We start from the raw sequence: 27,765 nt of genomic DNA on the forward strand, positions 1-27,765 counted from the left end.
TTTCTGAGCAAGCTGAGGCTGAGAGAGTGTGACTTGGGTGTGCAGGATTCGAACCCAGAGCCCACTCAAACCACTGAGCCAAATCATGCAAAGACTCTTCTGCAGCTGAGTCCAGCAGCAACGCCTCCTCAGCTTGCCAAGGCGGGGCTGGAAGAGAACTTACATAACAACAACAGGCTTCTTGAGAGAATGGATTACTTTCCTCGTGTCGACCAGCCCTGCAGTATTGGTGCTTCAGGTTTTCAGGGCTTTGCCTGTCAGGGATCGGACTCCAACAGCCATGGCCAAGTATGTGGAGCTCTACACCAAAGCCAAGATGCCCATTCTGGGGCTGGGCACCTGGAAGGTAAGCCCTGGCATGGAGGGGGATGATGGGTTTGGGTTCAGATCTGGTTGACCAGATGCCTTCAACACAAAGGAGGACAAGGCATTGCAAAGTGGAGGACAGGATATGCCATTAACATATGAAGCATGAAACAGTGTTCTAGATTATTAGAAGAGAAGAGAAATTGCAGAGAAATACATGGGCGGAGGAAAGAAAGACATGCAATGATTTCAGATGGATTGTCATTATTAAAGAAAATATAAGCATAAGAAGAGAGAGATTGAACAAAGGTACAAGTAAAGGTAAGGGTGGCTAAGGGGAAAAAGAATGCATACTTTATATTTTTTGGGGGGAACTCAAGTGACATGATGTAAAATAAGATTATAAGGATTAAGATGTGCAAAAAGAAGAATGTACAGTTTTGATGTTGAATTTAAAATGAATAAAGATTTAAACAGATTAAAAAAAAAAAAAGAAGAGGGCCTTCCTGGAAAAAGAATGGAGGACATGCCCAAATCAACCCTTGGTTGTTGTTGCTGTTTACCTTCAAGTCGTGTATGACTTCAGGCCATCCTAAGGCAAACCTGTCATAGGGTTTCTCTTGGCAAGATTTCTTCAGAAAGGGTTTGCCATGGCAGCCCTCTGAGGCTGAGAGAGTGTGACTCGCCTAAGGTCACCTGGTGGGTGTCCATTGCCGAACTGGGATTCAAACTCTGGTCTCCTAGCCCAGTGCCCAAACCATTGCACCATGCTGGCTCTCAGATAAAAGCTAACAATACTCATATAGAAATGTAAAATTCATGCTTCTTAGGCTGGCTCAAAAATAGAGGACCTTTTGGAAGAAGGTGGAAATGTAGGATATGTCCTGGGAAAGGAGGATGGCTGGTCACCCTGGCTGCATGCCACCTTGGCTCTGTTGCATCTCCCATCTCTTCGCCTGCCAACTTCTCTGCCTTTCCATTATGCCTAACCCTGCCTAACCCTGTCCCTTCATTCTTCCAAAAGCTTTCAGCAACAAACTGTGGATCTGTGCCAACTGCTTGCCTTTTTTTAACTTCGAAACTACTTTTGCTCTTCTCCCCCCATTGCCCTTTAAGACTTTGTCCTCCACCTGCAATACAAGCTTAACCATAGTAGTCTTCCTGAGAGGGTAGCTGTACATGTTCCAACAAGATTAAACATTTCTGGTTGCTGATTTGGAGCTTCATTCAGACATCAGTTTTTATTTTAGCACAACTAGGTGAATAATCTCACTCACACATTCTACTCAGACTCCTAGATCCCTTTCACACGTACTGTTGTCAAGCCAGGTGTCCCTCATCCTATATCTCTGCATTTCATTTTTTATACCTAAGTGTATAAATATAGTTCAGTTGATGAAGCAGATGTGTTCTTTACTTACATTTCTCCTGGTTGAAAATCATTTTGGAGTTTATCACACTGGGGCTAATTTCAGCATTAAAGAGGGATCACATGCAATTCCGCAAACAAAGTAATAACGGAAATGCATTGTTGCTGAAATCCCAAAAGTAAAAAAATGTGCACTAATGCTTCTTTGTGACGACTTTAATGGCGGGTTTTGTGTGATGTCATGTGAAATCTTTTTGCATAATTATACAACTTTTCCGTGATATTCATGGGATAAACTCCTTTGTTAATTTTGGGCCAGCTTTCTAATCTATTAAAATCATTTTGCAGAGGATTATAATTCAATATGACTTTAATAAGAAAAGCAGGGAAGAAACGGGTTTTCCAAAAAGAAACGGGAAATAATCCACTTTGGGAAAAACAGCTTCTACAGGGGATTTGCCCTGGATTGGACGTGCAAAGCCTTGATCCAGGTGTGTTAAAACCAGCGCCAGTGGAAACTTCCCACTTTTAATATGGGTTACAATTCAGTGCTAAAGGTAGTCTGAATGGCCCCTATGTTGCATAGATCGTTGTTGGTGGGGAAGTTCTGCCACTATGCACCTTGATTTCAGTCAAGCACTGCAGCTTTTCCTGTTCACATCAGGCTGCAAAATGTCTTTGTCTAACCTTGAATAAATAGTAAGGAGTCCTTTAAGAAGGCTCTCTTGCTGTGAAGCTAGGGATGCCATATCCCGCCTGTAGGCGGGGCAATCCCGCTTTTGGGGGTCCTGGCCCGGTCCCGGTCTGGTTTCCAGCCAAAAGGGGGGACTGCCCCGCCCGCGGCCACCCACCTCCTCCTCCTCCGCCGCCTCCTCTGCCCCAGCCGCGCCGGCCATTCACTTCTGCCTCCTCCGCCTCCTCCGCCTCTGCCTTTCTAGCCCTGCGCGCAAGCAGGGGCGAGTGTGCCCTACCGCTGGCCGGGGCCAAGACAAGCGCCCAGAGCGTGAGGCGGAGGTGGAAGAGGAGGAGGGTGGCTGCCTGCTTGCTTCTGGTGCGCGCGGACATGGAGCGCGCCAAGGCAGGCGGAGGCAGAGGAGGAGGAGGAGGAGGGGCCTGCCTGCCTTGGCGCGCACCTGTCCACGCGCACCAGAAGCAGGCAGGCAGCCACCCACCTCCTCTTCTGCCTCCACCTCGTGCGCGACTGTGCTGGGCGCTTGTCTTGGCCCCGGCCGGCAGCAGCACACACTCGCCCCTGCTTGCGTGCGGGGCTAGAAAGGCGGAGGAGACAGAGGTGGGGGTGGCTGCCTGCCTCTGCCGCTGGAGTGCGCAGAGGGGGAGCGCACCAAGGCAGAGGAGGAGGAGGAGGGAGGAAGGAGGAGGAAGAAGAGGAGGGAGGAGGAGGGAGAAAGAGGAAGAAGAGGAGGAGGAGGAAGGAGAAGGGATGAAGGAGGAGGAAGGAGAGGGGGAGGAGGAAGGATGAAGGAGGAAGAAGAGGAGGAGGGAGGAGGAGGGATGAAGGAGGAAGAAGAGGAGAAGAAGGAAGGAGGAGGAAGAAGAGGAGGAGGGAGGAAGGAGGAAGAAGAGGAGGAGGAAGAGGAGAAGGATTTCCATTCCATTTGTACAGGTTTCCTTTGTTTTAACAATGATACTGGTGATGGTGGTGGTGGTGGTGGTGGTGGTGGTGGTGGTATTGATATCAGCAAGCCTCTGAGGTGATTTTTACAAACTCATGCGCAGTGAAGAAAAAGCAAAGTCCCTTGACCAAGTACACACTTTTGAGAAGTATCGTTGGTGCGAGACACATGAAACCGAGGGCAAATCACTTCTTGTTAAACCACCTTGACATATTCAGTATGCATAGCTATGTGAATCCATGTTCAGTGTGAAACCCAAAGAGTTTGGTTATGCAATAAGCCTCTGAAATATGCAAGAGATTACCATGTTAAGTAAAGCCATGTTCGATGCCCAAATGTGCTGTCGTGCTGTAGAGAAATCAGTCAAGATCAGCCATTTGGTATGAATGGTTTAATTGACTCTGACCAACCAAACTGACACTTGGCCAATTTGATTGACAATGAACTAAGCAAGTCCATTCCTTTTATAGACAGAGATAAACAAGTAACCAATGCAGGATAATTGATTAATCATAGCATGGCTGGTTAACCATCTGTGCCTGACCTTTGGGTTGTGTACTTAGTAATAGTTAACTTTATAGTTTCCTGAGGGGAAGAGTAAGATTTAACCTTTATATCTATCTAGCAGGAGATTCTTCCTTTTGATCTGATAGACGGAGGGCTCCACATGTTTTCAAGGGTGCACAGCAAGGTCTTTCATTACATAGGAAGAATCTCTCAGCACGTACGGGACAAATTCCTTACATCGTGTGTTTTGGGATGGGGAGGGGGATGGTTTGGCCAGAAAGGGAAGTACATTTGTGCTATCTGTCTAATAATAATAATAATAATAATAAAAATTTTATTTATATGCCACCCTTCCTCCGATCAGGGCGGCTTACAACACATTAAAATACAATAAATTAAAATACACACTAAATAAAATACACATAGAAACAAACCAACAGTAAAAAAGCCCCATAGTCTAGGAATAATGCCCAAATGTCCTCCATTTTGATCATGCCTAAGAAACATGCATTTATATTAACATTTTTTAAAAAAACATCCAATGTTTTCGCATGTCCTCCATTTTTAAAAAAATTGTACTACATTTGAAAATTTTGTCCTACACTTGTCCTACATTTGTCCCGGTTTGGAGGTCCTGACTTATGGCAACCCTATGTGAAGCCCACATATTCTATGTAAGATTTCCAGCTTCTAATTCTTCTGTTTAATAAATATTTCAGTTCTGACTTCTGAAAGTTGATCGTATCTGGAGATCCTTAATCACGGACAAAAATACCTTGGACAAAATAAATTCCAAGTGGAATATGTAACAAAAATGTTTCAATTTATCTTTACCTAGCAAATGGCTGCTGTTCAGATCTACTACCAGTCATGGTCTCATAGTATATAAACTGAGAAGAGCAGAAGCAAAACACTCCATATCTCCCATATTGTTTTTCTTCTCCAACTTACACTGTACATTCTTTACTCACATAGTAGACAAGTGTGAAGTGCTTCCTGCAGTCGATAGAAATGAATTGATTGCATTTCGACAGTTACTTTCTATGCAACAAGATGTGAAACCACGGTTTGAAGCTGGTTTGTGTACTATGGATTTTGTTAGGTTTTATATTGATTTTGATTACTAGAGTTCCTTCACTTCAGCATTCTTTGTGTTTACAAGGGGACAAGCAGGTCACTTTGATACTTCCCCGTGCACAACCTCTGGGAGCAGGATGTTTGGCATGATAAGCTGAATAGTTTTACACCATTTAAAATGAGGGTTCATGGAATGAGTTAACAAAGTTTCTTAAAGACTATGTTTTTCAGTCTCCACCAGGACAAGTGAAAGAGGCTGTGAAAAAGGCCATTGATGTTGGATATCGCCATTTTGACTGTGCCTATGTGTACCACAATGAAAATGAAGTTGGCAGGGGAATCCAAGAGAAAATCAAGGAAGGGGTTGTGAAGCGTGAGGATCTTTTTGTTGTCAGCAAGGTATTTATATTTTCATTTATTATTAGAATCATAGAATCTTCCCCTTCACTTGTTATAAAATTGCCTATGAAGGTCTTCAAAGTAGATTATAATAAGTTTTATGTGACTCTAAATGCTTCTCAAATGATAGTCCTACCTGACTGCATCCAGGGATACAAACATAGAATATGAAATGAACATCAACAGAGAGAAAGAGTTGCACAAAGCTGTAATAAAACTGTACTAAACCAAGTTCCAGGTGAGTTTCAGATGAACTTGTCCTTGAAAAAGATGTACTGCAATCAACAGGATTTATTAAGTCTTGTTGGTTTCAGAGGGTCTGCTGTAAGCATCACAATCTGGAGCTCAGTCAGACTGATTTTAAACAGAATTTTTTTTAAAAAAAAAGTCAACACAATTTGGAGGCCACAGAATACTTGGCAGAAATAAATGTAAATGGCTGAAATTCTGAGATGAGTTAACCTGACAAACTGTCTTGGAGAAAGCATCCTCTCCAGCAGGGCCACTACTGAAAAGGTCCTGTTGGTAGAAGTGGCACAGAAAGAAGCCGTTTCCTGATTTTAAGGAAGAGGAACCAGGACATGTCTTTGAGGCAATGCTTGAGAAGCAGGCAAGCAGATGTGGTAGTAGGAAAATCTGCTTTGGGACATGATCAAACTGCTTCTCATTATAGTAATGCAGTAATTTCATCCTAAAACTGGGCTGTGTCTACACTGTAGAAATAATGCAGCTCCATCCTGTGGAATCCTGGAATTTGTAGTTTTACAAGATCTTTAGTCCTCTCTGCCAAAGAGTGCTGGTGCCTCACAAAATCCTTGCTGAATCCTGTACTTTTCTGGTCTCTAAACTGGCATACTTTATGAACTAAATGTCAGAACCTTCCCTGCAGTCTTCAGATTGTTTGAGAAATTGGAAACATTCCTGTTTATGTAACATCTTTTATAAGAGAAGGCATCAAGGAATAGATTTCATTTGGTGAGTTACCTTCTCTCCCTTCTTGCAGCTTTGGAGCACATTCCATGAGAAAGCCCTGGTGAAAGGTGCCTGTAAGGAAACTCTTGCAGCCCTGAAATTGGATTACCTAGACCTGTACATAATTCACTGGCCTATAGGATTCAAGGTATTCTGAATTAACCTCTCTTTTTTGGATGAACCTTGCAAAATCCTTGGTTCATTTTGTGCACGGATTTGACATCTAAAATCTCTATCTTTCTCCCTTTCCTGAATGGCAGGGAGTTTGACTGGATAGTCTTTGAGGTCCCCTCCAACTAGAGGATTCTATGATTATATCATAGAATCCTATAGGGAGTCCTGGTGACACAGTGGTTCAATGTTGGTACTGTAGCCACAACATAATGAGTTCAATCCCATAGGGCTTCAGGTTGACTCAGCCTTCTATCCATTCGCAGGTTTGTAAAATCACTACCCAGCTTGTTGGGGGCAATTGGCTAAAACATTGCAAACCACTCAGAGAGTGCTTAGTCCACTATGAAGCGGTATAGAAATGTAAAGTGCTATTGCTAAGTGCTTGCTATTATGTCATGATATTACCTAGAGTGGGATGGAGGATCATTGACCTTCTAGTTCAGGAATGAGAATCATGCAGCAACTCCCACCATTCCTTTTCATTGATTGTGTTGGTTAGCTACTGGGAGGGCTGCATGATACCCACCTCGGATCATGCCTATTGTTGGCTATTAACATAACCAACAATAGGCATGAAAATGATATTCAGTCAATCAGTATCTGAAATTGATTTGTTCACATGGCCTTGAGTCTGGCATTCAGAATCTGAAATACCAGTGTGGGGCAGGTAGCAGTCATGAGCATGTTATACATATCTCAATGTGGAATACTATGACATGTTTACAAGACATATTTACAGTTGAAAAATAAGTTCATCTAGACTTTACTTCTGATTGCCTTCTGCTGCGATAATCTTCAGAAAAATGTTAATAGAATGGAGTAGCTCCCAAGTCCGTCAAATGACATAACAGATGAAGACTTTGGCCTGTTACAAACGGGCTAGAAAGTACGCGCAGAGCGCGTACTAGGGTTAGAAAGGGGCGGTGCTTCTGCACCCCCCTAACCCTAGTATGCGCTCTGCGTGCACAAAATGGCAGCGGCCGTTCCACACGGCCGCCGCCATGAGGACGTCACGGCCGCCCCACCTCTATACAGGGCAGAGCGGACATGACGTCCTCGCTCCGCGCCAGGGCGCTTAGCACGCCCTTAGCGCGGAGCAGGAAGGAGCTCCGTTTCGGAGCTCCTTCCTGGTTTGGTCCGCTGGGCGCAGCCTTCACACAGCTGCACCCAGCGGCCCCTTTCTCCTCCTCCCCGCTGCTGCGGGGTGTCCTTGGGGCTTGAAGCCCCAAGGACACCCCTTTCCAGGCTGCGGGGAAGGGGCCTTTTGCCGCTTCCCCGCAGCCTGAAAAGCAGCGGATCGGGGCCTCAGTGGCTGCCGCTCTGGACACTGAGGCCCCGATATCCCGGGGCAGGTGCAGCCCTCCCCAAAACAGGCGGTCTGTAACCCGCCTTAATCTAAGGCACCTCTCAGGGTTCATACAGTATCAGCTTTAAATCCAAGCACACTCTATTAAAGTATATTGGACAGCAAAGCAGAGAAAGACCAATTGTCTGACTTCTTGTAAATCAACTTCATATATTTGAAAGAAACCCCTCTTGCATTCTTGCTTTGTACTGGCAGGCTGGAGATGATCTGTTTCCTACCGATGAAAAAGGTGTGATCATAACCAGTAATACAAATCTTCTAGATACCTGGGAGGTATGTTTTGCAGTCAAAGGTTTCTATTTGTTCTGCATGCAGTACCATGGTTTTATTTTATACTGTGCATGTATTCATTGGAAATGTTTGCATTTGCTGAAATTGTTTGTATGCTTCCCTCTTTTCGCTCCCGTAACTTAAACTTAAGATTTATTATGAAACTGGCTTTGTTATATTAGCTTCTAAATACCACATTAAGATTCCACTTGACTCTTTTAGAATATTTTCAAATATATGTGGAGCAAATGTAATATGAACTTCCCTGTGCCAGAAGACAAAGAGAAGGAAAGTCAGATTAAAATACTTCTGCATGCATCTTTCTTCCTCTCCCTGTTCAGAGGAGCTGATTGATTATCCCATGTGTGAAAAGATTTTGTTATTGATGGTCAGTTCTTTTCTTCAAAATTCTTTTAAATGTTCCTTTCATCTACTCTTCTTGCTTCATTTGTGGGGGGAGCTTTCCACATTTATGGGGGGGAGAGAGAGAGAGAGAGAGTCTTTTAGGGGTATACACACATTTCTATATATAATCATAACTTAATAATTTAGTCCAAAATAGAAGAAAAGAAATTTCACTTTAACACTAGGAAGAACTTTTTTATTTTAAGAGCTGTTAGTGAAATAGACTGCTTTGGAGGGTGATGGACTCTCCTTCTTTGGAGAACTTTAAACAGAGGTTGGGTGAGCATTTTTCAGGAGTGTTTTAGTTAGGCATTGCTGCATGGCAAGGGTTTGGACAAAATGGCCCTGCATTCCATTCCAGCTCTAAGATTCTATGGTTCTATGGAATACATTGTGTTCTCAATGTAGAGGTGAGCAGGAGTCCGCCATCTTGTACCTTCCACATTCTTTGTACTATAATCCCCTTCAGCCCCAACCAGCATAAAATGGTTGGTGAATGTGGGAGTTACAATCCAAAACATCTAGAGGATGAAGAGGTCTGCCCTGGAGTAAGGGAAGCTCAAATAGCAGGAAAATCACAACTGGAACCTATTGTAGATATGACATGACCAGCTCATCTTAGGGTATGTTCATACTACTGCTATTTAACATGCCAGAAGCCAAATCACATCCTAACAGCACAACATTGGTGCCAGGAATTAAGTTCTTCATATTTTTTCATACCTTCTCTGAAGTTCTTTGGTGGAAAACCGGTTGCCATGACTTTGAGAGAGGGCTAGGAAAGTATCAATAATTCACACATCCAGTAGCATACATAATAGTCTAGTGACACTCAAAAAAGACCATACACATTCATACAAAAAGGACCATACACACTCACACAATAAAACCATTCTTTCATGTACCAGTGTGGAATGTAGATGACTTAAATTATTGTGTGAATGCTTCCCTTTGTTTAAGGCTACACAGAGAGAAGGTTTGGAGTTAAACTAACGCATGGGGGAAAGACTGGAAGCCCAATTCTTCCATGAATTTATTTTAAAGTATAGGGAAACTCTAGAAGTAAAAAACAAACAAACCTGTAGTTTCATCATGTGGATGTGTCTTCAAACATTTTCTCAAGATCATCTTCCTTCAGAGGGAAATATAACATGTCACAGATAAGGATAATATATGGGGGATTTTATGTGTTACACACACACACACAATCTTCCAGAGTAATATAAGACTGTGCCATGTGATAATATTTGGTTTTTGGTGTGGTTTTAGGCAATGGAAGAGCTGGTGGATGCTGGGTTAGTGAAAGCTATTGGAGTTTCCAATTTCAACCATGAACAAATTGAGAAAATCCTGAACAAGCCTGGGTTGAAATACAAGCCTGCAAATAACCAGGTAAGAGGCCTATTCATATAAACTGGAGGCCGTTGGGGGACTGTGAAGGGGAAATCATTTTGCAATACAAGAAAGTTCTCATTGTTGTTGTGTGCCTCCAATTTATAACAACCCTATCCTGGGCTTTTCTTAGCAAGTTTTATTCAGAGGAAGTTTGCCATTGCTAATATGAGGCAGAGAGATTATGGCTTGCTTAAAGTTACCCAGAGGGCTTCTGTGTCTGAACAGGGATTTGAACCCTGGTCTCTTCAGACCACTACCCCGTGCTGGACATTTGGGATTGAAGCTGCTGTTAGTTTTAATGCTGCTGTTAGTCAAAAGGAAGTACATGTCCCATAGAATACATTCAAATGCATAACCATTTTGGTTTTGACCACTACACTGTTTCAACTCCATAATTGTTTTAAATATTACAAAATTCTTTGCAGTTCTTACTTGCTTACTTTATTATTGTTAAACCATTTTTTAAAAAAACACTAACCCTTGTGGATACTAGGATGGGATACAAATATGTTCGCTGCCCTTACATCCAGAAGGAAGGTTGGGTTTTGTTTGTTTTTTTAGCTTACTTATGTAGTTTGTTTCTGGGGCCACAAACAGTTCAGCAAATGAGCAAACAAACTGGTTTGTTTCTCTCCTGCCCCTTCTGTCATTAACTTTTAGCTACTTCAGGTAGCTGAAAAATGCAAGCCAGGACTGGGGAATGGAACGTCATGATAAGTCTCATTTTACCCAAACCAGAGCTCATATAGTAACAAGGTTACATATAGGTTTCTCTTTCCTATCTCAGATATGAGGGTCTGAAGCTCCTTTTCCATCTGTCAGCTACCCTGTATTTATTTGGAGTTCCCTACAGTCCACCTTCTTGCCACCTGAGCTTCCTGTTCATGAATAATTCATTGTCCAAATAGGCAGGATTACATCAACACTATCTTTAAGCATCACTTAAGCATTGGAATTTCAGGATATTTATAATCGGAGAATAAAGCAGAGTTCTGTTATTTATTATCTATTGCCTATGCTCCTTTAGCCAGTGGCAGAATGACTATATCAGTGCTGAGAACTGTCGAGGGTCCTCCAGAAGTTTTAGCAATGCCATAACCATTTGGCATCTGGCTATGGATACATAGCCGGATGTTTCTCTGATCCTGTCCATTCCCCACAGCCTTTAGAATGGGCTACAGAAGGGGAAAGAATACCAGCCCCCAAAAGTACATGTGCAGGTATAAGGGAGAAATTTTGCATGCATATGCCATTAACAAGATAGCAATCATGAAATTGATATCCATCTACCTGAGATAGCTTTTATAAAACATGCAACAGGCTTGTCGACACCCTACAGCCAGGGGTTCACCAGACCCCATTCCAGACACATCATGAAAGCAACCATTCTCAGATTTGGCTTTCTGCCAGAATATTTCCCAATTTTGCTATAGAATTTTTTTACCAGGATCTCCTGTTCTGGCTCTATGCCTTCAAACATGACTCAGGTGATTCTATTCATGAGTCACACCTGCTTTTGTTCATGCTTTTTTCTATATCTTTCTGGCCTGTTCATGTTTTACATTACCTTTATCTTCTTTACACTTAACTGGCTAAACTCCTCTATATTAATATCAAATACTCACTAGCAAAGAATAATTGTTTTAACCCTTGCTAAAGTTCAACATTCATTGAACCAGTGAACATATACATTTATCTTAACCCTTTTTATTACTAATCACCAACTTCAAGGCCTGAAATTGGCAAAATACATAAAGAAAATAACACCTCGGGCTCTTATGATGTAGTTGGTCAAGGAGCAAGCAGGGGAAATGTGATCTGCTCAATGGCTAGGGTTGCTAGGCTGGCAGTAGTGGACACAGTCAGCACAGCCTTCATTGCATTTTGGCCCAGAATTGAAAACCAGATTCCCTAGTGATGGGCCTCTGTAGGGCAAGCAGCCAACACATGTGACTTTCCTCTCTTGCACTGTGCATTGGCAAGGGAGGATGCTTTTTATCTATGCAATCTGGAAAAGCCACAGCAATGTTTGTTACTTTTGATTTTAAAATTAACAGGGAACCCATTTCTTAAAAATTCAAAAACATAGCAGGGAACACGACAAGGATGCCCTTTATCACCATTACTCTTCATTACGACTATGGAAATTTTAGCAAACAACATAAGGGCAAATAAAGAGATAGTGGGAACAAAAGTAAAAGGAAAGGAATACAAAACTAAAATTTTTGCAGATGATTTAGTGATAATACTAGATGACCCGGTTGACCAAATAGAAAATTTGTTTAGCAGTTTTGAAGAATTTGGAAGAGTGGCGGGGTTTAAAATAAACAAGAACAAAACAGCGATATTAACCAAAAACCTCTCAAAAAAAGAAGAAGAAGAAATTGAGGAAGCGACAAAATGCACGGTCAAAAGCAAGATAAGATATTTAGGGATTTGGTTAACAAATCAAAATACGGACCTCTTTGAAAACAATTATAAAAAACTTTGGGCTGAATTCAAGAAGGATTTTAACAGATGGTCTAAATTAGATATTTCCCTTTCAGGAAAAGTTGAGGCAATCAAAATGATAGTTCTTCCTAAGATAAATATTCTGTTTCAGATGATTCCAATCGTTATTAAAGAAGAGACATTTAAGAAATGGCACAGAGAAATTAAAAACTTTATATGGGACAATAAAAAACCAAGAATTAATTGGAGAACTATGACAAATTCCAAAGAAGATGGTGGAGCTGGAGTGCCAAATTTAGAATTATATTACCAAGCAAATGCGTTAAATTGGATGTCCGATTGGATAAAACTTGAAAACCAAAATACTTTAAAAATAGAAGGTTTTAACAATAGATTCGGTTGGCACGCTTACACATGTTATGGGAAAGCAAAAATCCACAAAGAATTCTTACAACATGAAATTAGGAGATCTTTATTAACAACGTGGGAAAAAATAAAGAAGAAGATTTACAGGAAGTTGCCCCTATGGACCTCCATACAAGAAGCTTTTTTTGGACGATGCGAAACAACAGAGAGATGGTTGAAATATGAAGACTTGATAAAGGGCAAGATGATATTTCCCGAATGAAATCAATAGAGGAACTAAACCGATTAGACATGAAAGTGAATTGGTTTTCTTATACTCAACTTAAAGAACGTTTCAAGATGGATATAAAATTATTTGGAATCAACGATAAAATGGAAGAGTTTGATAAATTATTACTTAGTGAGGAAAAAAAGAAAACATCGAAATTATATAAATTTTTGCTGAAATTAGACCAAGAACAAGAGATAGTGACAGATGCCATGATTAAATGGGCTACTGATTGTGGAAATGTTATTCATTTGGAGAGCTGGAAGCATGCGAGGAAGAAAACAAAAGAATTTACCCAATCTCAGGCTCTGAGAGAAAATTATTGGAAAATGGAGAATAGGTGGTACCTGACTCCAAATAGGCTAGCTTTTATAAGTAAGGTAAAATCAAATAAATGTTGGAAATGTAACTCAGCTAGAGGATCTTGGATGCATGTTTGGTGGCGCTGCCCCAAATTAGAAAAATATTGGAAACAAATACACTTGACGATCGAAAAAATATTGGACATTAAGTTTGAATTGAGACCAGAAATCTACTTATTAAACATGACAAACAAAATGCCAAGAGATATAGAAAGAAAACTTGGTAAATTAATACTATACATGATAACAGCTGCGAGAATACTTGTTGCCCAATATTGGAAAGAACCTGAAATACCAAATATAGATCTTTGGCTTCTGAAACTCTTGGATATGATAGAGATGGATAAACTGACTTTATATTTAAGAAACAAAAACATTGATAGGGCTGAGAAAGATTGGTTCTCAATAATTCAATTTTGTAAAGCAAAGTGGTTTAAGGAGGGGGTTCATTGATATTGAAAAGCATGGAGGATTGAATAACAGTAACAAGCAATAAACTTAGTCTAAATCGATAGTTTAGGAACTCTTCAGAGGGACTTTATAGATTAAAAATAAATACAAATTTAAGTTTCTGAGAATCCGACGATAAGGATGTTTAAATCACAAATTAGAATTATGGCTAAGGAAGTAATTGATTGTTAAGAAAACTTTGGTAGGATTATATATGATATAATGTATAATCGTGAAAATCATGTAAATAGCTGTTTTTTAATTTTAAAAAAATTCAAAAACATAGCTGTGTTAGTCTGTAAAATCGGTACACAGAGATCTTGAAGTTCATAGAATCATAGAATAATATAGTTGGAAGAGACTACAAGGGTCATCCAGTCCAACCCCCTGCCATGCAGGAACTCTCAATCAAAGCATCCCCAACAGATGGGCATCAAGCCTCTGTTTAAAGACCTCCAAGGAGGGAGACTCCGCTACACTTTAAGGGAGTTTGTTCCACTGTGGAACAGCCCTTACTGTCAGGAAGTTCCTCCTATGTTGAACTGGAATCTCTTTTCCTGTAGCTTGTGTCCATTGCTCCGTGTCCTGTTCTCTGGAGCAGCAGAAAACAAGCTTGCTCCCTCCTCAATATGACATCCCTTCAAATATTTAAACAGGGCTATCATATCACCTCTTAACCTTCTCTTCTCCAGGCTAAACATCCCCAGCTCCCTAAGTCGTTCTTCACAGGGCATGGTTTCCAGGCCCCTCACCATTTTAGTAGCCCTCCTTTGGACACGCTCTAGTTTCTCAATGTCCTTTTTGAATTGTGGTGCCCAGAACTGGACACAACATTCTAGGTGGGGCCTGACCAGAGCAGAATAGAGTGGCACTATTACTTCCCTAGATCTAGACACTATACTTCTGTTGATGCAGCCTAATATTGCATTGGCCTTGTTAGCTGCCGCATCGCACTGTTGACTCATGTTCAACTTGTGGTCTACTAGGACTCCCAGATCCCTTTCACATGTAGTTTCATTCAGCCAGGTGTCGTCCATCCTATATCTGTGCATTTCATTTTTCCACCCTAAGTGCAGTACCTTACATTTCTCCATGTTGAAATTCATTTTGTTAATTTGTTAATTCTTTTGAGACTAACTGAAAGAAATGGGTAGCACGAGCATTTTCAGACAAAAGCTGATGCTACCATTTTCTTTCTTTGAGGGGCTGTATAGATCGGCTTGAAGCACTGGCATGGGGGCAGCATGGGGGCATGGTGTTTGAATGACGCACGCCCGAACACCGTGCCTATGCTAGAATTATGCCACCCACCTGATTGCACAGTGGGCAGCATCACAGCACTCCTTTGGTGTGCCGTTTATACACCACACGCCAAAAGGAGCACCAAAACGTGCTGCCATGGTTGCAAGGGCACCTTTTTGCTGGCTCAAAAAAGAGTGGCATTTTGCTGTTTCTTTTAGAGCCGGCAAAGTGCTGGATCAGGGCTGCGTCGTGCAGTTGCCATGGCCCTGATCCACCACTGGAAGGGGCAGTGTGCCACCGCCCCTTTGGGGCCATCTGTTTAGGCCTTCAGTCTGAAAGGTATTTTAAGATCTCATTTTTTAAAAAATTGGCATTAGCATCTTCAGAATGGTGATGTGCTCCCCGTTCCAGCAGTCTCCTCAAAAAAGCATCTGATCTAGGCATGTGATTATGAGTGGGTTACTACTTTGCTTGTAACGCCTGGTGATAAATACCAAATTTGACAACAGACAAAGTGTTTTTATTAATTGTTTGTCCACTTAGTTTCCTTTTTGTAAAGTGCATAATTTGACAGCCAAAAAAAACAACAACATGGAAACTAAAGAAAAAAGGAAGCAAGCTGACTAAATTTATTCCTCATACTCCCCATATGAAATGTTACATGTCTCAGCCTGAATAGTTGGAGGCATATCTTTTGGTTTCTATGTACTGAGTATCCCTTATCTGGAATTCCAAAATCCAAAATTATGAAAAATATCCAAAATTATGAAAAATATTAGGTATGAAATTACCTTCAGACTATGTTTATGAGATGTGTATGAAACATAAATGAATTTCATGTTTAGACTTGAGTCTCATCACCAAGATCTCATTATGTATACCTAGATATTCCAAAATCTGAAAAAAATTCCAAACCACATCTTTGCAGCATTTCAGATAAGGGAGACTCAATCTGTAATTGAAACAGCAATGAAAAATCCAAAGAAATTTAACAAAATACCTGGGTTTGGGTACAGTATGAAACATGTATCAAGCTGTTGCTGTTTCTACAGAACTGTTGAGGCTGACTGCCTCTTTCATCCAATTTGGAGGATAGCCTCCTTTTGATCGCCCGTGTTGGGCAAGAATCCATCCCATTGAGCCATTCTCCTATTTTGGTGGAGCCTCTAGACTGTTACATGCAGTTATAGCTGGTTTAATTCATCTAGGCCAAGTGACTTTTGAACAGACAATATAGAGTGCAGATCCTGTTCCTTTATTAGCAGCTGCCATTAATATCACAGGGAATTTGGGTAATTTAGTGGCAATCCTGAGACTTGCTGAAAGCACATTGTTCACCACTTCCATTGTCAATTTTTTTCAGTTGACCTGAGGAACAACCCCTAAGATGATTGAAACCTTTCTATTTTTCTCCAGAATCCTAGAGCATCTGCCAATAGATCTGTCCCAGAGCAATTCCTGCTATAAACACATGATGTGATACTGACCTTTCAATCTGAAATCAAATAATGGAATATTAGTAAGAAATAAATCCTGAAAGTGAATAAATGAAGAAATAAACTGATAGTTACAAATCTTTTGCAGATTGAATGCCACCCATATCTTTCTCAGGAAAAGTTGATTAATTACTGCCAGTCCAAAGGGATCACTATCACAGCATACAGCCCCTTTGCATCTCCCGACAGACCATGGTAAGAAAAACTGATCATCCTTCTCTCTTTAGTGCTTGGTGAAATGTGTCCTGGGTTCAGAGCTCCTTAACACACTGGATTGGGGAATTGGGTAATAAAAGGAGATTAAGGCATGAATTAATGTGAAGAATTTGCCAGGCACTTTACAGACAGATCCAGACTCAGATCCACTCTGACTTGGATACTGTAGTTGAGACAGATCCAGCGGACAGATCACTTGTACTGTATTATTGGATACTTTTCCATTTGTGTAACCTTTGATCCTTTGAAAAGTGAGAACCACTCACTCACATAATGGATCCTTGCCTCTCTTGCCTTCTTAAAGCAGCTTAGAGGGGAACTGCTTGAGTGGGTAAGGAGAGCAGCAGATCTCTCACTGCAGTAAGAGAAACTGTTCAAAAACATTGCAAATCTCTCACTGCAGCAAGAGAAACTGTTTAGAAACATTGCAAACCTCTCACTGCAGCAAGAGAAACTGTTTAGAAACATTGCAAACCTCTCACTGCAGCAAGAGAAATTGTTTAGAAACATTGCAAATCTCTCACTGCAGCAAGAGAAACTGTTTAGAAACATTGTGAGTCCAAAATGCAGGGGACAGAATGCTGACCAAGGCCAGTTATAGACAGCACATAAGCCCCTTATTAAAACAACTTCACTGGCTATTGGTTTGTTTCTGGGCACAATTCAGAGAGCTGGTCACGATGGATAAGGTGCAATACAGGTTAGGTCCAGACTGTTTGAAAGACCATGGGGTTGTTCCCACTAGGTGAAACCCCGCGTTCTGAATCGAATCCAAGGAGTGGCGTTCCTATTAGGATCTGATTTAAACCTAGAACGGTTCTAGAGCAACCCGCAATCGTCCCCACTACAAATCGAATCGTAGAGCGGTATAAAATTTTGAATCGGGTTTTTGTCATTTAACGCGCGTTAAAAAAGATGTAGGGTCTGACCTTCGTTTTTCCCTTGATTCGAGTTAGGAATCGGAGCATTTAGATAGGAACGACAGCCTTTGAAATCGGGTTAGCTGGATGGGAGGAGCGGAGTGCGATGGGGCTGGCCTGGGGGAGTTGCCCTTTCTGTCCCCATCCGTCGTGGCTGTCGCCATTTTTGCTTCCCTCACCCCTTTGTCCGCTGTGGTCTTTCAATAAGAGATAAGGATTATTTTTATTTTTTATTTTAATGGTTTACAGGCGCTTAATCTCTTCAGCGCTTTAAGCGCCTGAAGTCCCGGCTGCTCAAGCGCCTGCATCTGCCAAAGGACTACAAGGCTTCCCCCGGTGGATTGCAACCTCCCCTCTGTGTGGGGAGAGCCCATTTCTAACGGAGGAGAGGCAGGAAGGCAAGCCTCCTCTCGAAGAGGCATTCCCTGCCCGCTTGGGCTCTGATCTCGCCCTGGCAGGGAAGGAAAGGCTCCTCGCGAGGAGGCATCTGATCTCGCCCAGGCAGGGAAGGGCTCTGATCAATGGGGGGGGGGGGGAATAGAGCCTTTCTCCCTCTCTTTCTCAAACGGAATCTGCCTTCTCCTCCAACCCTAGAAAGAGAATCTTTGGGAAGAGTGCTCCCTCCCTGCTTTTCCAGCAGCCTCCTTCATTGATCTCTGTGCTCTCTGAAGGGATTCTCCCTGGCTGTCTTGGGAGACATGAAGAGGGGATGCTGTCCTGCAAAACCCATCCCATAGTTCCTCTGGAAACAGCTTGGGTTCCCCAAATTCGCTTTGCCAGAAGCCTCTGCCATTGATCTCTGTGCTCTCTGAAGGGATTCTCCCTGGCTGTCTTGGGAGACATGAAGAGGGGATGCTATCCTGCAAAACCCATCCCATAGTTCCTCTGGAAACAGCTTGGGTTCCCCAAATTCGCTTTGCCAGAAGCCTCTGCCATTGATCTCTGTGCTCTCTGAAGGGATTCTCCCTGGCTGTCTTGGGACGTCTCTTGCTCTTGCTTTATTTGGCTTTCACTCTCTCCTCTCTCTTAGATCTGCAGCCTCTTGACGCTGGGATTGTTCTCTTTTCCCCTTTTCTGTCTTGTGTCTCTATCCCACTTAAACTGACTGCCTTCTCCTCCTTGATCCCATTTTCCAACCCTGGGCTTTGAGTCTCTACCCACTGAAACACACTGCCTTCTCCTCCTTAATCCGATTTGGCAAACACACACACACTACAGACAGACAGACAGACAGACAGACAGACAGACAGACGATTATATATGAATACTCACACACACACATGCATATATATATATAAATGCATACACACACAAACATAGGTATATATACACATATATATTTGTGTGTGTGTTTGCACACATGTATATATATATGCGTGTGTGTGTGTGTGTGTGTGTGTGTGTGTATAAGGTAATTATAAAGTAACAAGTTTTTGAATTTATGAAAAAACCCTCATCTGTAGTTCCAAACCCACTGTAGAAATAATACAGTTTGAGACCCCTTAACCTGCCCTGGCTCAGTACTAAGGAATTATGGGAACTGTTGTGTTTGTGAGACATTTATCCTCCTCTGCCAGAGAGTGCTGGTGCCATAATAAACTACCATTCCCAGGATTCCCTAGCACTGAGTTATGGCAGTTAATATGGGGAGACGCAGAAGAGGACGTTTGAGCGATGAAGCGCCTTCATTGGTCCATTTGGGGGGAAAAACCGCCAAAAATACATCGATTCACAAACTGTCAATGAAATGGAAACGATGCCAAAAGTTAAATCGCTTCCAAATATTCTGGATTAACGTTACGTCATTCTGACGTACTATTGATTGACAGCTCCAAATAAGGTATGGAGGAGAAGAATCGTTTTATTTAAACACCGAATTCATGACAAGTAGGAACGCTACCAGGTAAAAACTTCGATTTAAATAACCAGATGGGAACGAAGATTGATGCGATTCGGAACGCGAGATAAGACCAGGGTTATTTTGAATCGGTTTTATTAAAAATGTTGTATTTTAAATCGTTTCAAATCTTAAGTGGGAACAACCCCTAAATCTCACATAGGAAGGCTTTCTCTTGGTCCTGCCACCATCACAGGCTCACTTGGTGACAGTATTGGCTGGTTTAAATCAAGTTGTGAGTTTTGTTCTCCACTGTATCTGGTCAGCTTAGCAATATGGCACCTTTATAATGGAATTCTAACTTTTCAAAGCATTTTGCATTCATTTTCTGCCCCATATAGCAGGTGTGGAAAACACCCTGGGCCACATGCATCCAGGATGTACATGTTTTGTTCTCCATTATATCTATTCAGCCTAGCAATTTGGCATCTTTTGCCTTTATCTTACATACAATTTCCGTAATTTCATGTGTGTAATGCTGGCTTTTGCTGCTCATGTTTCCCAGGGCCAAGCCAGACGATCCGTCTCTCCTGGATGATCCTAAGATCAAAGAAATTGCTGTTAAGCACAATAAAACTGTAGCACAGGTAGGTAAGGGTTTGGGTGAATGTAATTGGAGAAGATGCTGGATTGGGAGAAAACAGAACAAGATTTCATAATTGAACAGAAAGCAGGCATGAGAAGCAAAAATTGTTGCAGTTGAAATACATTTTCTCTGGATGTTTTTACCAAGAAAAACATTAAAACAAATATAATAAATATTGAAAAATATTAAAGTAATTTTTTTTTTAAAAAAAAATTAAGAATGTGCAGCAAAAACCCCTCTTTCTTTCTGGAAAGAAAAAATAAAATGTCTTAATAGCTCAATTTAGTATATTCACTGCTGCTCCCAGACTTTGTTTGTTCAAAAATGAAAGTTGTTGAATAAACCTAGTTGAATAAAATGACTCACAAGAGAAGAGTAAACAAAGGTGCCACTTCAAATTTTAGTCAGTGTGTATACTGGTGTGTACCCAAAGAGGAGAGATGAATAAAAGGGAGGCAAGACTGAGAAAGGACCACAGTTTATCCTAGATAATCTGCTGAATGCAGGTTCAGGCCCTGGCATGTTCAGTTAAAACGAGTAGTAGGTGATCAATGATGAGCAAGACTGAGGCTTTTTATCTGACCTGCAATGTAGCCGTTTCCTATTGTTTTCTATTTTACTTGTCCAGAAAAGCTAAAAAGTAAGACAAGTCAGGTATCTGGAGTAAAAAGGCTTTAATTCATCTGTGAAAGTGAGGTTGCTAAATGCATATCAAAAGTGCAAAGCAAGCAGCCCAGATTAAGGGGGGGAGTAGTTATCTTCTATACTCTAGTTACATTATTACATCATCCTTTGTCCTCAATAATGCAAATTCTGCCATTCTATCAGTTGCTAAAAGCGAGATTATCTTGTACAGACCATTCTAGTAGCTATTTGTGTGTGTGATCACCTCGCTGGCCCCCAATTCCTGCTCCTGCACATCCTAGACATTACACATACACACACACTCAAGGCTGCAAGATTGACTCAGCAATGCCTGCATTTTACTCTCTCTGCTCTAGGACTCTACCCATCACCATGGGCTTTATCACACACAGTTTTTAAACCGCAATTTCACTGGGAGGGAAGTGGCATCTGAGATGATGATTGCACGATGCCACTTCCATCCCTGTCCCGTCCCCATCCTTTCTCATTCACAGGGGAAACCTAAACAAAAATCCATCAGTGATTCACAGGGGAAACCCATGAATGAGCTACCATTCCTGGGGCATTCGCGCAATTGGTGGTCACATGGTCCCAATGTCCCCTCCTCCCCCTCGCTATTTTTTTTTTTTTAAATCCCTTGCTTTTATGCAATTCTGCAACTTTATGCAATTCTGGAGCTCTGAAGCCTCAAAGGTTTTTTTAAAAAAACACTGCAATCTTGAATTGGAGCTGCAGAGCTCTGAAATTGTGCTATAAAGTTGGGGGGAAGGGGGAATTAAAAAATTAAAAATAGCATGCCAGAGAGGAAGGGAGGGCAGAGTTAAGGGACAAGACAGGAAGGCAGCGTGATGGGAGCAGCAGTCCTCAGTTGCGCAAAAGACAAACAGTGTGATGATGGCTGCAATCAAGGCGGTGGTTGCCATTTTACTTTTTTACCGTGACTGCAGTGAGAAAGGGACTGGTGTAATAAAGCCCCATGTCTGTTGTTGTTGTTGTTGTTGTTGTTGTGTGCCTTCAAGTCATATCCAACTTATAGCAACCCTATCACAGGGTTTTCGTGGCAAGGTTTGATCAGAGGAGGATTGTCTTTTCCTTCCTCTGAAACTGAGAGTGTGACTTGCCCAGGATCACCCAGTGAGTTTCCATGGCTAAGCTGGGATTCGAATCTCGGTCTCCAGTCATAGTCTAACATTCAAATCAGTGCACCACACTGCAAATTTCCAAATCCTTCCTTTGGGAGAGAAGATGTATGTTTTACAAGCCTCTCTTCTGCTTGTTTTAATTATTGTTTAGGTATATACATCACAATAGTTCTAGGAACAGTTCAGCCCTGCCTTAATAAAACAGGTTATGCAAAGGTTTTGAGCAGCAAGTCTAACCTAACCTGGAGCCAAATCTCATCCTCTTCAGGCCCCAATGTGGCCCTCCATATTTCTCCTGGTGGCTGTGCCTCTTTTCTCATGACATTACTGTTCGATGTCATCCCAATTCTCTAAAAGTATGAAATACCACAAATTTAAACTATCTTGTTATTCTGGGTCCCACTATTCTGCCTTTGACACCATACAATGTGGAAAGGCAATCTCTTGAGAACTTCTCTGAAGCTGAATTCAGCTTTTAGATGGAAAAGCGTTAAACAGTCTTGATATAGATTTTTGGAATAGGAGATTTATCTTTGCTTGTGTCACCCTGGCTTTTAGGTCCTACTCCGATTTCAAATTCAAAGAAATGTGGTTGTGATTCCCAAATCTGTCACTGCTTCACGAATTGAGGAAAACTTCAAGGTAAGAGAATGTGTTTTCTATATTCCCCAACCTTGTCTGCTCATGATATCCTGCATTAAAAGTCCAGTTATCCTTCTCCATGCTTGCTGAGGATAATGGATGTTATCATCTAACACAACTTAACTTAGAAGCTAGGAAGCTTCCTAACCCAATAGGGAACATGTCCTTGCCCCTTGTCAAGTCATCCTTGTCTGTTCTCTACCCCAAAAGTAGAAAGTTTTCCAACCAGAGTAGAAACAGTTGATGAATTACTCATAGGTGGTGGTGGTAGCCACTTTTAAGTTTATATTCTGGCTTTAACAACACTTAAAACCAAAATAGTTAACATTCAAAGTATACAAAAATTAAAAAGGAAATTAAACACTCATAAAATTAAAAACAGTTAAAAACAACCACTTAAGAACAACAACACCACAAATAAAAGTCCAGCACATGATACAAGATCTGTTTCCCATTTAAAAAATAATAGTTTTCAAAGGCCTACTGGAATAAAAAGGTCTTACTTGATTGCTTTATTAATTTGATCTCCTTTAATTAGTACTAGCAATAGTATTCAGGCCTCTTGTTTGCTTCCTCTTCCTGAAACTGCTTTGTCAGCCTAAGCTGGGTGAAATATGAAAACTTGGAAGAAGGACAGGAGATGCTTATAAACTTAGTTTGGAGGAATCTGAAAATTTTCCAGAATTCTCCTCTCCTGTCCCCAGTCTCCCTCCCTCTTTTCTCTCCCTCTGTCTGTGTCTCTCTGTGTTTCTGTTTGTTGAGTTGGAGAGATATCCATCAACCTTGCAATATATGCAACCATCTGTAAGATGGAGGAGAGAAAAGTGGAAAACTCAGTGAGGAGAAACTTTAACTTCTTTATAAATTTTGGGGGCAATGGAACAAGTCAATGTCCCTCCTGATGCCACTGAAATTATTGGTTTGCTGAAGAAGAGTAATCTCTATGGAAAGCCCTACCCCACTAATTCCTTGCTTTCAACAGGCAGAGAGGAGAAATTTAAGCATGCTGGGGCTAAATGGGGAGATTAGCCTCCACATCAAGGAGGATTTTTACCATCTCGGCCCCGACCCTCTGGAACTCTCTGCCCTTTGAGCTCCGCTCAGCCACCTCCCTGGTCCAGTTCAAGAAGGAGCTGAAGACTCTCTTGTTCACACAAGCATTCCCTGACACAGGCTTTAATTAGTCTCTTCCCCCCCTCTATGTCAGCAGTGACATGCTGGCTAGAATGTTTTAATGTATATGCTTTTAATGTATTTGCTGTTTTTATTGTATGTATTGTATATGATTTTATGCTGTACACCACCCTGATTCATAGAAGGGCGGTATATAAATAAAATTTTTATTTATTTATTATTTTTATGTGGACACACATGTGCAGCTCCTCCACCTAGGGCCAAATTATATGAAATTAAAAAGGTACTATGTATGACACATTCTGTGCAGAACTCAAAGCTTTGCAAGATAAGGACCATGACTACCATCTGCCAGGTTTTGCTGTGGTGCTCACTTGTCAGTAATACATCAAGAACAATTTTGCATTCCAGATACATAGTTCAAGTGTAATATGGTGTGAATTTGGTGGAAACTTCCTGAATTGCTGTGTGTCAGTGTAATGTGGTGTGAATTTGATAGAAACTTCCTGAATTGCTGCTTAACTAGAGAAGGAGACAAAATGTAAAAACAGGAGCTTATCGCTTGACTATTAAAACTGGCTTACCTCTATCCGGTTTAAAGCTTAATTCGGGTGGCACCCTGATCTTATCAGAAGGTTTTTGCCACCAAATTTGCCACCCAAATACAGCCCAGGCCTATCCCTGCTTCCAGGAGTGCTCCGTGTGGCTCTTTTTGGATCCGGGAGTTTTCTGACTCAAGAAAATGTCCAGTGGAGCACTCCTGGAAGGGGGGATGGAGCTGGACTGTATTCGGGTGGCAAATTTGGCAGCAAAAATCTTCTGATAAGATCAGGATGCCGCCCAATTAAGCTTTAAACTGGATAATGGTAAGCCAGTTTTAATAGCCAAGCGATAAGATCCACATCAGCCCTCCACATTTGTGGCTTTGACTTTTGAGGCTTTGATTATTCGTAGATTTGGTTAATATGTTCTCTCTGGGAATCTCTAGGTCCTCCAATGTGACTGCCAGAAGTTGGTTATAGAGTGACGATGGAGGACGTAGAGATTCCTAGGGAAAACACTTCTCTAGGCATTTGTAGGTCCTCCAGTGTGAATCTGTGGTCAATGTCCAGTGGATGTTGACCATAGACTTGCACTGGAAAACCAATAGTATTTTTTTATTTGCATTTTTCCCATTTTCATGGGAGTCCTGCATCCTAACCTCAGTGAATGTGGAGGACCTGCTGTATATGTGTGTCAATTCTCCACGTAGGTGTTCCCAGATAGAATTGGTTGTGTTTAATTTTGTTCTTTTACAGAGGACAATTTTTGCTAGTACAGATTTTCATCATTGGCACATTTCAGTTTCCTGTCTCTTTTTTATTTATTCATTGGATTTGATTTCTATCCCCCTCCCTTTCTATCAAAGCAGGACACAAAGTGGCTTACAATACAAATAAAAACAAATAGTTAAAACAGTGTGTGGTTGTTCCTCCACAACAAAAGTTAATATTAGACAGTCAATCCAATTAAAACATTACTTTTAAAATATTAATTTAAAACAATAAGACATAAAACACGTATTACATATTGAAACTTATTCAACAAGGGAGTTATATGCTCCTTATAACCAGACCTGTTTGCAGTTAGGCTGCAGCATTTTGGACCTGCTGAATTTAGTCAACCAGTTTCCAAAGGCACCCCCACGTAGTATGTAGTATGCATTACAGTAATTCAAATAGGAGGTACTCAAGGCATGTGTTACCATTGCTAGATCTGACAACTACAGAGGCACTTTGGTTTTAACTGTGCAAACACACTCTGGCTACTGCTTGCAAGCTGGGCCTCCAGGCTGAGCCTGGGAATACACCCAGGTTAAGAACCTGAGATGTCAAAGGGAGTGTTACCCCATCCACCAAAGTCTGAATGGCTCCTGATTTACAAGGAGCACTTGTCTCATCTGGATAAAGCTTCAGTTTGTTTCAAATCATTCTTTATAACAGATGCTCATTTAGTATTGTTAACAACTTCCTTGGAATTCCATGGAAAGGGGAGATAGATTTGAGTGTCATGGGCATACCAGTCACACACCGAACTCCAAATCTCCAGACACCCTCTCCCAGCAGTTTCATGCATATATTAAACAGCATGAGAGACCAAGCTGAGCCCTGAGGGACAGCATAGACCAATGGCCAGGAGGTCAGAAAGGAGTGCCCCAGCGCTACCTTCTGAGTGCACCTCTCCAAGAAGTCCCATCCCAGAGAGGCAGTCCAAAAAGATCAATTGTTATAAGGCCTCTGAAAGACCCAATAGACCAGAGACCAAGGTCCAAAACACACAGCAGAAATAATCCAGTTTGAGATTGCTTTAAATATCATTGCTCAATGCTAGGGAATTCTGAGAAATGTAGTTTTGTGAGACGTTTAGCCTTCTCTGTCAGAGAGCTCTGGTGCCACAACAAACTGCAATTCGCAGGATTCCCTAGCACTGAGGCAGGGCAGTTAGAGCAGTCTCAAACTGGATTATTTCTGCAGTGTATTTTGAGTCTCCCCATCCAGTTCCCAGCATAGGCTCTCCATCAAAATAATCAAAACCATCTCCATCCTATAACCAAACTTGAAGTCACATTCACATGAGGCAGAGGTTGAAAGGAAGTGACCTTACAACCCTCAAAACAGGAGTCAAGCCTGACCACCAAAAATCAGAGCTGGATAATCACTTTTATTAGTAACCACCAAAGTGATACAAAAGCAGTGCATAAGTGACACAAGCTTTCAAGTTCTCTAGAACTTTTCCTCGGACTTAATTGTACAAAAATTAGGGGAACGAGAAAAAGTAAAATGTAAAAAAAACGTGGCTTGGTGAACTGACTATTCTGTATCTCTTTACTAATCGTCTGGCAGCTACAATCTTTGTGGGAAAATGAAGTGTTTTCATTTTTTCACCTTGTTGAAAGTAGTTATGTATTTCTCTTCATCAAGTATAAGGTTTTCTAATAGACCAAACAAAATCTCTCACCATGTCTGTAACACTTCAACGGTATTAATAAAAGAAATTACTTTATTTTACTTTATTACTTTTTTACTTATGAATTTCCTGGCTTCTTTGTGTTTTATCACCTTAACACATGAGCCTGGGCCATTCATTGTCTCCCACTTGACCTACTTCACAAATTTTTTGGGAGAATAAACTGGAATAACTTCTATTTATTCTGCATTGATCTCTTTGGGGAAAGGAGCAGGATGGAGATGTACTAAATGCATGCAATAAATTGTTGTACCTCTGCAATTCTTGTGAATTTTGGGGCTCTTTTTTAACATTTGGAAACTTTTCTCTCTCTGCCAGGTGTTTGACTTTGAGTTGTCTAAACAAGAAATGAAAACCATCCTCAGTTTCAACAAGAACTGGAGAGCATGTACAATACATGTGTAAGTAACAGTTTTTGAAAAACATTTAAAAGTACAGCAACAACAACTTTAGAGTCAGAAATACATCACTAAGATCAATACAGCATAGTTTGGTAATGCTTAGTTCAGTAACTGGTTAGATGGATTAAAATTTCTTTCATAGATTCATGATTTCAGAATGGTGGTTGCCTGGGCATGGGCAGCTTAAATAAAATACTTTTACTGTATTACAAATAGTGATTATGGTTATACCATTCATAAACCAAAGTTTACTGGGAAGTTAAATATAAGTTATAAAATGAAATAAAGCAATGATAAAATAGCCCAGGATAAAATAGTGCAAAGTAAAATCTGCAACAGGGGTAAAACAGGGAGCATAAATGGAGTGTGAATCTTGCTTCTGATTAATCATTTGTCTCTTTAGGTGCACCAGTCTCAAGGATTATCCTTTCCATGCTGAATATTAAAGTCTGTTTGTCCTGAAAGTATTCAAACCACAGAGTCGACTGCTTCTGCTCTGGGCATTAAAAAAAGCTGTCCTCTCCATCTAACACCTTTGAACTTTTTCTAGCCTAGATTCAGTATGTTCTTAGTACCAATCACTTTAAAAACATCTATAATTCTCTGATTTTTTAAAAATCATTTTTTCTCTTCTTCCAATGGAATTGTTTCTAATAAAATATATAGT

At 41.1% G+C, this 27,765-nt stretch overlaps 1 protein-coding gene across 2 annotated transcripts; it reads left to right on the plus strand.

The window, feature by feature from the left end:
* The first annotated feature begins 152 nt into the window (after positions 1-152).
* LOC149311699 (aldo-keto reductase family 1 member B1-like) lies at positions 153-27,765 on the plus strand. Of its 2 annotated transcripts, XM_089527723.1 has the most exons (10): positions 153-346; positions 5,125-5,292; positions 6,296-6,412; positions 8,000-8,077; positions 9,749-9,871; positions 16,598-16,704; positions 20,048-20,129; positions 22,474-22,557; positions 27,016-27,098; positions 27,502-27,765. In XM_089527723.1, exons 1-10 carry the CDS (start codon positions 281-283, stop codon positions 27,542-27,544), a joined length of 951 nt encoding a protein of 316 aa, XP_089383849.1. In that variant the 5' UTR covers positions 153-280; the 3' UTR covers positions 27,545-27,765. The 2 variants fall into 2 exon arrangements, with proteins under 2 accessions (XP_089383849.1, XP_089383851.1); XM_089527725.1 differs by lacking the exon at positions 6,296-6,412.

This window comes from Sceloporus occidentalis, unplaced genomic scaffold (genome assembly GCF_023333645.1).
Source record: "Sceloporus occidentalis isolate IW3139 unplaced genomic scaffold, rSceOcc1.0.p SCAF_5, whole genome shotgun sequence".
In the NCBI taxonomy this organism is placed as follows: Eukaryota; Metazoa; Chordata; class Lepidosauria; order Squamata; family Phrynosomatidae; genus Sceloporus; species Sceloporus occidentalis.